This window comes from Pipistrellus hanaki (assembly GCF_964339955.1).
Source record: "Pipistrellus hanaki genome assembly, chromosome: 13".
Taxonomy (NCBI): Eukaryota; Metazoa; Chordata; class Mammalia; order Chiroptera; family Vespertilionidae; genus Pipistrellus; species Pipistrellus hanaki.
In genome coordinates, this window is record NC_140515.1 from 50977582 (window position 1) to 50990499 (window position 12918).

At 42.7% G+C, this 12918-nt stretch overlaps 1 protein-coding gene across 2 annotated transcripts in view; it reads left to right on the forward strand.

The window, feature by feature from the left end:
* The first annotated feature begins 2346 nt into the window (after window positions 1-2346).
* STAC (SH3 and cysteine rich domain) overlaps window positions 2347-12918 on the forward strand; it is a 95207-nt gene continuing 84635 nt past the window's right edge. For both annotated transcript variants that reach the window (XM_084903141.1, XM_084903142.1), the window contains exon 1: window positions 2347-2599. In XM_084903141.1, the coding sequence (XP_084759267.1) occupies window positions 2489-2599 (111 nt within the window). In that variant the 5' untranslated portion in view covers window positions 2347-2488. The remainder of the gene's footprint in view (window positions 2600-12918) is intronic.

Here is a 12918-nt window from a genome sequence, read left to right on the forward strand (position 1 = left end):
TTTATGGTGACGAAGCCTTAAAAGAACGGCAGTGTCAAAATTGGTTTGCCAAATTTCGTTCTGGTGATTTTTCACTCAAAGATGAAAAACGCTCTGGTCGTCCAGTTGAAGTTGATGACGCCCTAATCAAAGCAATAATCAATTCGGACTGTCACAGTACAACACGTGAGATTGCAGAGAAGCTTCATGTATCACATACATGCATTGAAAATCACTTAAAACAACTTGGCTATGTTCAAAAACTCGATACATGGGTTCCTCAAGAACTGAAAGAATCACAGTTAACGCAACGCATTAGCAGCTGCGATTTGCTAAAGAAACGTAATGAAAATGATCCATTTTTAAAACGACTGATAACTGGCGATGAAAAATGGGTTGTTTACAACAATATCAAGCGGAAAAGATCGTGGAGCAGGCCAGGTGAACCAACTCAAACAACATCAAAAGCTGATATTCATCAAAAGAAAGTTTTGTTATCAGTTTGGTGGGATTACAAAGGAATTGTCTACTTTGAACTCTTACCACCCAACCGAACGATCAATTCTGATGTCTACATTGAACAACTAGCGAAATTAAACAATGCAGTTGAAGAAAAGCGGCCCAAATTGACAAATCGAAAAGGTGTTGTATTCCATCATGACAATGCAAGGCCACACACATCTTTGGTCACTCGGCAAAAATTAATGGAGCTTGGTTGGGATGTTTTGCCACATCCACCATATAGTCCTGACCTTGCACCATCTGATTACTTTTTGTTTCGATCTTTACAAAACTCCTTGAATGGTAAAAATTTCAATAATGATGATGATGTCAAATCGTACCTGATTCAGTTTTTTGCTAATAAAAACCATAAGTTTTTTGAACGTGGAATTATGATGCTGCCTGAAAGATGGCAAAAGGTCATTGATCAAAATGGGCAATACATTACAGAATAAAGTTATTTAGTTCCATGAAAAAATTGTCTTTGATTTTCTTTAAAAAATCCGCAATTACTTAGCTGCCGACCCAATAGTAACAGAAATCCTTGGTCTGATGAATAATAGCTACTTCTCTTAGGAAACTGGAATAACCTTGTAGTTTCCAAGACTGATCAAGACTTTACTCATGTGTGTTTCTTTCACATAAATCCCTAACTGGTTTGGCTCGGTGGGTAGAGCATGGGCCTGCAGACTGAAGGGTCCCAGGTTTGATTCCAGACCAAGGGCGTGGACCTTGGTTGTGGGCTACATCCCCAGGAGGGTCGTGCAGGAGGCAGTGGATGGATGTTTTTAACCATGTCTCTCTTCCTTCTTCTTTGTAAAATCACTAAAAATACATATATATATATATATATATATATATATATATATATATATATATATATATATATATATATATACTGGCTCCTTCTGCCGCTTTATCCAAAGGGGCCATGTCTATGTTTCCATAAAGTCTGTTCAGGCAGAATGGCCTGCATATCTGTGAATGGCCCTGAACTCTCTCAATGATGAAGATCTGGCCGAGATTGGAAGCTCCATAGTCCAAAGAGCATGGATTTTGAAGCCAAAATGGGTCCCAATTCTAGCCCCACTATTTCTAGTTTAGTGACTTAAAGCAAAGTACTTGGCCTCCCTAAAACCTCAGCTGCCTCATTTATAAAACGGAAGTGGTAGCGCCCACCTAGCCCAATCGCATGGCTCTGGGCTTGCTCTGGGCTTTCAGTGAAATGAAAAGCCTGAAGGGCTTTAGCTCCAGAAAGCACAACCCAGTGAGGACACAAGCGCATTCCCTTCTCTCTCCACTTCAGATCCACGTTGAATGGCGGGAAGCCGAGCGCTCTCCAGCCAGGGAACCCCAGCTTTGGTCCCCGATCTTCGTCACTGAACCCTATAAATAACTTGGCTAAGTCACTGCCGCCCTTGGAGTGCGGCTTTCTCAGTGTGAGGAGGGAGGGGCTGTTGCAGGTGGTTCCTCCTGGCTGAGTCACTCTCGGGATTCCTATTCAGTCCGGGTTTGGTCTGAATTTTCCCAGATCCCTGCGAAAGCATCACCCGGACCGACCCGACCGGACCCGATCTGGCGGGTGCACGCCCAGCATTGGCTCCCACCAGGGCGCCCCTGCCTGCCCTGGCCACTGGCCCTGCCCCCGGCTCCCGCCTCCCGCCTCCCGCTTCTCCGGGGTGATCGAGCCTGAATCGGAGCCTGCTCACCCGCTCACCCGCTGCCGAGGGGCAGGCACCACCCTTGGGTGGCCAGCGGGGTGGCCGTGGGCTCGGCGGGGCGGGGTGGGGCGGGGCGCGCTCTCCTCTCCCCGGGAGCGCAGGGACGTGGGCAGGGCAGGCGGGGTGAGGCCGGTGGAGGGCGCCTCGGAGCCTCGGCGAGGATGGGAGTCCCCGGAACCCCGAGCTGAGCGACCCAGCTTGCGGCCAGCGGAGAGGGCGCACGGGGAAGGCAGGGAGCCCCGCGGTTCCTCCAGGAGCCCAGCTCCGCTCTGGCCGCCGCCGCCGCTATGATCCCTCCGAGCGGCGCCCGCCCGGACGGCGTGGACCGGCTGCCCCAGGAGGCAGCGAGCGCCGAGCAGCCGCCCTCTCCGGCATCCACCGGCAGCCAGGAATCCAAGGTACCGCGCCAGATGCCCCCAGCGCACCAAACTCTCCCTGTGTCCCTCTGTCTGTCCGCCTCTGTGTCCTCTGCACGGGCGCCGGCGCGGGGGGGCTGAGACTGTGCCCCTAAGTCCACCGGGTTTCAAGGGCTCTTCCTCTCGGAGACTTGGCTGTGCGGCTCCGCTGGCTGCTCAGGGTGCGGGACCACGTCCCTGTGGACCCTGCCTCCGCGCCCTCACGCACCCCGGGCTTCTCGGGGCTTGTACCCCGCGAGCTCACGCACGCAGGTCCCCTGGGCTCCGGGGTCAGGGATCGCTCTCTTGGGTGGTGTTGGCTTCATTGTTCTTTGCCTATTGGTGCCTCCAAGGCGCGCAGGTAATTAGGTGGCTGTAGGGACAGACAGACAGCCCGGGGCTATTCCTCCAGTAAAGCCTGGGTGTTTGCAGGGCCAGCAAAGGGTAGTCTGTACCCCAAGGGTCTCCGAGACCCTCTGCTTAGCCCTGACTTCCCACGCCCAGGGTTTCAGAAAACCAGGCGGTGAGAGAGGCTGTGATGGCGGGAAAGTGATGCTCCTCCGGTGGAAGTTAGCACTCGCAGAACTTTCCTTTGCTTCTGGGAGTTACAGGAACGCGTGCACAGAACCGACCGACCGACCGGGCACCTCTCTGTCCCAGCTGCTCTGGCACTCTGGTGGGCGCCAGGCACAGGTTTGGAAACCTTGCCAGAGGATCCAGGGAAACGCTGCTGCTGGCAGGGAGATGCCATTTGGAGTGAAGATTGTCAGATGGAGTTGGTAGTTAGATGGATTTTTTAGAAGTGCAAGGTTCCTGGCTCTTTATACAGCTCTGCCAGTGAGTTCTTCCAGCATATTGGGGGGAGAGGGAGGGTGTTGTGTAAGAGTGAAGGAAAGAGGGGTGTCATTTAGGAAGGCAGGTCAGAGGGGGCAAAGGAACCCCCCTTCTCTGCCTTCCCACACACCCCTGGAAGCCACTGACACATCAAAGGGGCAAAATCCCAGCTAAGTGGCTTTCAGGTCCCAGCCCCCCAAGGCCCTGTAATCTAAGGCAGAGAGCTCTGCATTCTTCTTATTTTTATGCAAATTTTTCTGCTAGATGTCTGACCTGGGGCGTGTGTGTCAACTTTTGTAAAACACTTGGTGTGAAGGGCAAAAGCCTCCCTCTGCAGTCATGGTTCGGAACAGGGAGGTGAGCTGGGGTCCACCCTGGGGTACTCCCACCTGGGAAAAGGAGATGGCATCCATCCGGCCGGATGGTCCGCTCCAGAGCAGCCTCACACCCACACACATGTGCCACTCTTCTCCAAGCAGAAGGGTCTGGGTGTCTCACTGTCTGTCCTTCCCCATCAGTCACCTAAGCCAGTGGTCGGCAAACTCATTCATCAACAGAGCCAAATATCAACAGTACAACGATTAAAATCCCTTTTGAGAGCCAAGTTTTTTAAATGTAAACTTCTTCTAACGCCACTTCTTCAAAATAGACTTTCCCAGGACGTGGTATTTTGTGGAAGAGCTACACTCAAGGGGCCAAAGAGCAGCATGTGGCACGTGAGCCGCAGTTTGCCGACCATGGACCTAAGTGATATGGGTTAGCGGCCATTTCAAAGGTGATCTAGAGTACTGAAAATGAATGTAGCTATCCTCAAGACTCAGCAGGGGTCTTCAAACTACGGCCCTCGGGCCACATGCGGCCCACAAAGGAGTCTGATCCGGCCCGCCAGGTTTTTTGGGCAGTGAGCGCAGCCGAGGTGTTACAGTAGGAATTAGTAGTTCATATAGTCCGGCCCTCCAGCTCTCTGAGGGACCGTGATCTGGCCCCCACTTTAAAAAGTTTGAGGACTCCTGCAAGAGTGAAGCTAGCATTTATTGAGTTTTAGAGACAGGAAAGGAGAGGCAGAGAGAGAGAAACATCGATGGGAGAGAGAAACATCAATCCGTTGCTTCCTGTAGGCACTCCAACTAGGGTTTGAACCCACAGCCTAGGTAGGTATATGTGCCCTGACCTGGGGAATCAAATCCGAAACCTTTTGGTGCATGGGATCATGCTCCAACCAACTTAGCCACCCAGCCAGAGTGGCATTGAACTTCTTGAATTGGGCCTGTTGCTCTGCGGTAGGTGAGTTCTGGAACGTGCTTAGCTTTTGGATACACAGCAGCAGGGTTCAAACACACCACATGGGTTTGCTATTTATAGATAACCTAATGTAAATTCTTTGGCAACACAAAAACTACCCTATGTAACACCCATAATTAACCATCAATTTATCTGGCTTATGGCTTCAGATTTGTACGCGTCCATTTTTCTCAAACACGCATAAAGTCTGTTTATACATTCCTAAATTTGCTGTCATGGTTTAGGTGCTCTTAATCAGAGGAGAAGGGCTATGCATTAGGTGGTGGGTGGGGGAGGGACATGAACCCCGGGAAACTGAATACAAAACAGTGTGCCTGAATGAATTCTTCACCCTTAGAGAATCCCATTCCCCTCTGAAAAGCTAACTCCTGGTGTGGAGGACTGTGCGGTAAGGAGGCAGGATGGCGAGAAACGGGGGCAGAGGAAGCCTCCGTTCATTCTGCACCAGGAATGCCACATCTGAAGGCTCACTGGCATTTGCAAGAACCTTCCAGACGAGAGCCTGGTGAGGAAAATGTGAGCCAGACAGTAGCGATCATTCCACCTTACTCCTCTGAAGTGCTTTGTTTGTCTAAGCACCGAGTGAGTCAAGCATGGGCATTCAACTTTCTCAAGAAACATTTTGAAAGTAACTTTTTAAGGACACTTTTCTCACTGGTGGTAAGAGTAATATACACTTTTTGTAGAAATTTGCCAAGTCCAAGCAAAAATAAAGAAAAGATAAGATCGCCTATTGGTGACAACCCACAGGCAGCTACTGGTAATATTTGACATATGTCGTATGTCCTTTTCATCTCTTTTATATCTGCACAATTGAGAGAACAATGGTGAGCATCTACTCGATGCTTGCTACATGTTGGGCACCACCTGACTGTTCAGGATTACCCTCTGAGGGCAATGGCACTGGTATTTCCATTTTACAGATAGGGATGTGGAGGCTCAGCAAGGTGACTTACTCTCAAGAGCTCATAGTTGAGTGGCACAGCAAGGACAGGGACCCAGGTGGCATTGGTCTGGAGTGTGAGTTCTCATCCACAGTACATCTCCCAGTTCACCTATCATCCTAACCAAGTCTTTTACATGCGCTGAAAGTCAATTACAGCAGTTATTTTGGCCTTCTCATCTTAAGAAATATTTGAAAATGAATTGAGCCACAGTATCACATGACATGACAACAAAGCAATTCTTGTCCAGGTTCTAGATTTTGGTTTTGCTGCCCTTTCCCTGAAAGTATGTTTGTGGAAGTAACTAAGTGGAATATCACAGAATCATCTGGATATTCAACAAACCCTTGAGTCCAGAGGGTCTAATAGAAAAAGAATGATGATGATTCAATGCCTTGAGCACAAAAAATGTTTCAAGAAGCACATATCTTTGCTAAATCATGGGGTATCAGAATTGGAAACACTAAAGATCCTCTATTCCAGGGAATTTTAAAATGATGGATAATTTCATTATGTAAATTTATTCTATGGTGGAGAATTTCAACATACACAAACGTAGAGAAAACAGTATGAAGAAATGTCATGTACCTGATCACCAGGCTTCATCAATTATCAATTTGTCATCTCGTTTCATCTATTAACCCTTCCCACACATACACACTGGATAATTTTAAAACAAATTCCAGACTTCAAATTATTTCATCCATAACTATTTCAGGTCACATCTCTAAAAGGCAATGCTCATTTTATAAACCCATTATCACATACTCCAGGTGTTCAAAGGTCCATGTATTCTTTGGAGGTTCATGAATGAACTTTTGAAGATCCATAAACAACCAGAACATTCAAAATTGTACAAGTACATGAACATGGACATTTCCAAGGAATGGACTATTAGCTTATACCAGATCAGTAAGGCGTCTATACCTTCAAAGCTTATTTAAATATCCCCTTTTATTTTGTCTCTTGAATAAATCCAGACCTAGAGGGAGGTGGGGTTTTACCTAAGATCACACAGCTAGTTACTGGCAATACAATTTCCTTGTTTTTATGTCTGAAAACCCTGTCTTGAACTTTGGATACCCCAATGCAGTTTCCTCAGAGCAGATTCCTGTAAGCACAAGTGGCAATATAGTTCAGATGGTTTTCTTTTTCATCAAATTAGTTGAGTTGAAAGAGTTTGAAAGCCATGAACCTCACCCATCTATCTTTCCACTAACTATTCCAGAAAAACCACAACCTAATTTATTTTCTAAGCACTTGACAGAGGACATGGAATACGTAGGAAAATTTCACATTTCAGAGTCCCTTATTTCAATGAATATCTTTTCTCCTACCAACTTCTTGACAGAATTCTAACAACAAAGCTCTCTAATCCACTTAGAATTGGTTTCTTGGTATGGTGTTAAGTAGGGGTCAAGATTCATTATTGCGCTGCACTACCAACTTTGCCATAAGTCTACATACCCAGTTTTTGTGGAGGTTTCTATAATGCCCAATTGGTCTATTTGTCTATCCTTGTACCAAGGCAGCCCTGTCTTAATGTAAAGGCTTTATGAAAAAGTTTCAATATCCAGCAGATTAAGTCTTCCAGCTTTGTTCAGCTTTTTCAAAAAAATGGTTTTGGTTTCTTTGGGCCTTTGGCATTTCTGTGTGCATTTTAGCATCAGCCAATCAATTTCCACAAAAACACCGGCTAGGATTTTGATTGGTGTTGCAATAAATCTAGAAATCCATTTAGAGTGAAAAGACATCTTTATACGACAAGTTCTTCCAATAATATATTCCACATGAGTGTGTTTTCTTCTGCCATTAGCTGAAAACAGGATTTCATTACTTTTGCATTTGGGGTCTCATTAACTGAGAACATAATTGCATTACTTTTGCATGTGGGAACTTCCCTGATCCAAATTTAAGCCCCATGCCAAAACTGGTTTGGCTCAGTGAATAGAGCATCAGACTGCGGACTGAAGGGTCCCGGGTTCAATTCCGATCAAGGGCATGTACCTTGGTTGCGGGCACATCCCCAGTGTGGGGGGTGCAGGAGGCAACTGATCAATGATTCTCTCTCATCAATGTTTCTAACTTTCTATCCCTCTCCCTTCCTCTCTGTAAAAAATCAATAAAATATATTTTTTTAAATAAAATAAAAAATTTAAGCCCCAAGTGTGTGATTATGAATTCCCAAGGAAAGTATTCATTCATTCACTCATTTTCTAGCTATGCTTAGATTTATCATCTACCTGAGTTGGTGAGTTGTTTTTAGTTCATTCCTTTCTCAATATCTCCAATTCATGTAAGCATCCAATTCCAACCCCCTACATTTATTTCTGTTTGTGGTAAAATATGCATAACATACAGCATACCATTTTAACCATTTCTTTGGTGTACAGTTCTGTGGCGTGAAACACATTCACACTGTGTGCAATGGTCATCACCATCTGTCTCTAGAACTATTTGCCAAACTGAAACTCTGTACCCATTAAATATTAATTCTCCATCCTCTCACTCAAGCCCCTGGCCACCATGGTCTATTGTCTGTCTCTATGAATATGACCACTCAAAATTCTTCATGTGAGCCGAAACCGGTTTGGCTCAGTGAATAGAGCGTCAGCCTGGACTGAAAAGTCCCAGGTTCGATTCCGGTCAAGGGCATGTACCTTGGTTTCGGGCACATCCACAGCAGGGGGTGTGCAAGAGGCAGCTGATTGATGATTCTCTCTCATCGTTGTTTCTAACTCTCTATCCCTCTATTCTTCCTCTCTGTAAAAAATCAATAAAATATATATTTTTTAAAAGATTCTTCATGTGAGAGAAATCATATAATATTTGTTCCTTTGTGACCAGCTTATTTCACTTAACATAAATCTTCAAGGTCCATCTATGTTGTGTTAAGTGTCAGAATTTCCTTCTTTTTTAAGGCTGAATAATATTCAATTGTGTGTCTATGCCACAATTGTCTATCCATTTTCATTTATCCCCTCATCTGTCGATAGACATTTGGGTTGCTTCGACCTTTTGGCTATGTCTCAGCAAACTGCAGCTCCAGAGCCACATGCGGCTCTTTGGCCCCTTGAGTTTTTAGCAAAGACCAGCTTAGGAGTACCCTAATTAAGTTAATAAAAATGTACCTACCTGTATAGTTTAAGTTTAAAATATTTGGCTCTCAAAAGAAATTTCAATAGTTGTACTGTTGATACTTGGCTCTGTTGACTAATGAGTTTGCCGACCAATGTGAATATTTGGATCTGTTGACTAATGAGTTTGCCGACCACTGGGCTATGTGAATATTGCTGCTATGAATTTAGGTGCACAAATATCTGTTCAAGTCCCTGCTTGAATATATAGCAGGAAGTGGGATTGCTGGATTACATGGTAATTCTGTTTAACTTTTTGAGGAATCATCATACTGTCTGCCACAATGGCAGCCCCATTTTAGATTCCTACCAGCACTGCAAAGGGTTCCAATTTCTCCACGTCTTCACCAACACTTTTTTTTCCCTAGTTTTTAGATCTTAATGTGTGTGAAATTATCTCATTTTGATTTTGACTTGATTTTTCCCTAATATTAGTGAAGCTGAGCATCCTTTCATGTGCCATTTGTATACTTTGAAGAACTATTCCATTCAAGGCCTTTGCCCATTTTTAAATTGGGTTGTTTTCTTGCTGAGTCAGTAAATTTGAAGGACAAAGATGCATTTAATTTTCTTATTGTTTGAATTGCATTTATTCACTAGAGAGGATTGTTTTACATATTTTTCAAATTATTTGTCTTTTTTCTTTCATGAATTCTTTATTCATGTCCTTTTACATTTTAATAAAATATTCATCCATTTTTATTGTTTTTTTAGAATTCTTTATAAATATTCAAACCATGATCTTCCATATATGTTGCTAACATTTTTCCAACTTATAATTAGTTTTCAATTTCATTACATTTTCAACATAGATTTTTTTTTTTTTTATGTTGTTAAATGTCACAAACTCATCTACAGTTCCTTCTTTCCATTTATATTTAGAAAAGTCTTCCCCACCCTGGTTACAGATTAAATATTAACCCATATGTTTTTCTAGATCCTTAAAATATACATTTTTTTTACTTTTATCACTTTAATCCATCTGGAATTTATGTTGATATGGAGTACAGAAGAAATACAATTTTTCCCTAAATGATTAATAAGTATTTCTATAACCATATGTTAAATAATATATTATTTTTGAAATGTTACATTTATTATGTATTAAATGACAATATGTATTGGGTTCCCTTTTAGACCCATCTGTTATATTCTAATGATTTTTATTATTTCTACTTGCATTTATTACTATACTGTACTTTTGCTATTACTATTTAAATGTTTTAATTATTATAACTTTTGTTGTTGCTATTAATCCTCACCTAAGGATATTTTCTCTATTACTTTTCAGATAGAGTAGAAGGGAGGGGGGGAGACAGAGAGAGAAACATGGATGTGAGAGAGACACATTGATTTGTTGTCACCCATGCACACCAGCCCAAACAGGCCGGAGATCAAGCCTGCAACCAAAGTGCATGCCTTTGACCAGAATCGAACCTATGACCCTTCTGTCTATGGGCCAATGCTCTATCCACTGAGCCAAACCGGCCAGGGATAATTATTGTAGCTTTATAATAGACTGACAATTGATAATACAAGTAACCTCCTAGGAGTTTTATTATTTATTTATTTAGCTGCACTCACCTTTTTGTTTTTTATCAAGTTATGAAAATTATATTTTGAAAGTCATTGCATACTTTTAAGATAACTTTAGTGAAATCTTTACAAACAATGAGATTTCTCACCCAAGAGTACAGTATATATCTTTAGTGACTAAGATCTCTTTTATGCCATTCATATATGCTTGGTAATGTTCTTCAAATAATTGCCTGCCTAAATCTGTTAGCTCTTGTTCTGGGTTACTCTTAAGAACCATCTCTTATATTTTCTTAACTGGTTATAGCTGACTTAGGACATTTGATTTACATTAATCTTATAGTCTAACTTTAGATTATATTTCTTATTGCAGTAAAGAAATATAGTGTTGCTTACTGGCTCAGTGCATGGGCTCTGGAATCAGATGCAGCCATCTTGAAATCCCATTGTGCTACTTTGGGATGCCACTTAAGCTTCTCTGTCCTTGACTCTCCCGAGTATCACTGTTCTTTCTGCAAAGTGAGCACAATAATGCCTCTGAAGCACTGTCACTTGGGTTAAGTTAATTAGTGTGTGCTCAGTGCTTACCATAGCACCTGGCACAGAGAAAGTAAATGTTACCTATTACATGAGATTGCCATAATATCTCCAATAACAATTTTGCTTTTCTCATCCTTCCCCTTTTTCGGGGGAGTAGGGTAGGACCGATGTTTTGCAGTAAGTGTACATTGTCTATAAGTGTACATTGTGCAGTTTTAGTGCTAAGGCGTGGTCTCAGCTCTATTATATTTCAAGCCACTATGGAAACCACTTCAAATTTAGACATATAGCCTGAGAAATATAAGGCGGTGCTTTGCAAATTTCACTTCAAGACAAATCCATTTCCAACTAAATCATTCCTCAAACTCTCCCCCCTTCTACACAAAGTCCAAATTTCCCATTCATGTGGCAATTAGATTAAGACTGTCCTTCTTGTGTGCCAGAAGGATAATGTTCCTTAGCTTACTAAGAATTTCCATCAGGAATGGAAGTGGAATTGTTTCAAATGACTTCTTGGCAAGTATCAAGGTAATCATGTGATTTGGGGAGCCTTTGGCCTCTTTATGTGATGGATTATATTAATAGATAGCCTAATATTAAACTCTTCTTACATTCCTGGAAAAGGTCCTACTTGGCCATGGGGATTTTCTTTTAATAAACTGCTGAGTTTTGATGGCCAATGCTTTATTATTTTTACATCTATATACATAAGGGAGATTGTTCTCTGACTGTAACTTTGTGTCCTTGGTCAGATTTTATTTTTAAGAATATGCCAAGTTTTAAAAATGATTTGTGAAGATTCCATTTCTGTTTTTTCTGTGGAACAGTTTATAGAACCCATCTCCTCTTTGCATGTTTGTGGGGAGGAAAAACTGTCAATAATACCTGAACTTAGCACCCATTTTTTTTTTAATTTAGAAAATCTTTCACTTTTGAACTCTATTTTTTTCCTAAGTTTGCTCAAGTCAGATTGGTTAGCTTCTATTTTGCCAGAAAATTATCCATTTCATTTAAATATATCTCACCTCTCTGGATTCGTAGGACAGCCAGAGACCTTCCTTCAACCTCGTCTCCTCATCACTTTCTCTAGGTGCTCCTATCCTGCAAACACCCCTGTTTGTAGTTCTCTGTTTGTATAACATTAGTTTCTTAGATGTGGATTGGAAGTCAGGAGAGTTAAACAGCAGTGCTCACATTTGCACTTTGAAGGGGGAAGATAAGAGGAACCATTAATGGTGTAATATTGAAGTGAAGGATGGATTGTCATAGAGAGAGCCTAAAGCCAGGGAGGTGAGCAATTCAGTCTTAAGAAAATGACTGAGGGAAAATAGGAAGGAAAGAAGCACACAGGAAAGAACTTTCAAATACAAGTAAAATTGCCTGGTTCCTCCTCAGAGAGTCACTTCAAGAGATTGATTGGGGGTGGACGCTGGGTTCAACCAAGAGGGCCCTTATCTGGCCAGAGACTACAATTAGAGTCAGCGACAAGAATAATTGAATAGGAAGAAGAGAAAACCACAGAGACAGGAAAATCTCAAAGGGTGAGGAAAGGAAGTCAAGAGAGCATTAAGAGCCAATGTTAGCAGTAGAGAAAATAAGAAGCAGGATGGAATGAGGTAGAAACAGAGTCACCAAGAATTCAGACTGTGAACATCATGTTTTGCTAAAGCTCTTCTCTGCGATGTTGTTTGGTCCATGTAGATTGTCAGACAACCCTTAGTTGGAAAGATTGGTTGTAAGTCACAGTAATCTCATGTGGCAAGAAGATGGCAACAAAGACCAGAATTGTCCAACAAGAAAAGACTTTGATTTTGAGGTTCATCTCTCCACAAAATGTAAAACCAGGTGCGGATCAATGAGTAAGGCGTTGGATTGGAATAATTCCCTTCAGTCAGGGGTCTTGCTGGTAAATAATAGTTATCCTATATAATAATAGAGGAATATGCTAATTATCCGTTATGCTGTGAGGCATAACAACCAACCGTGTAATGACCTGATCACAGATCTACAGGAGGATGGGGCAGCAAAC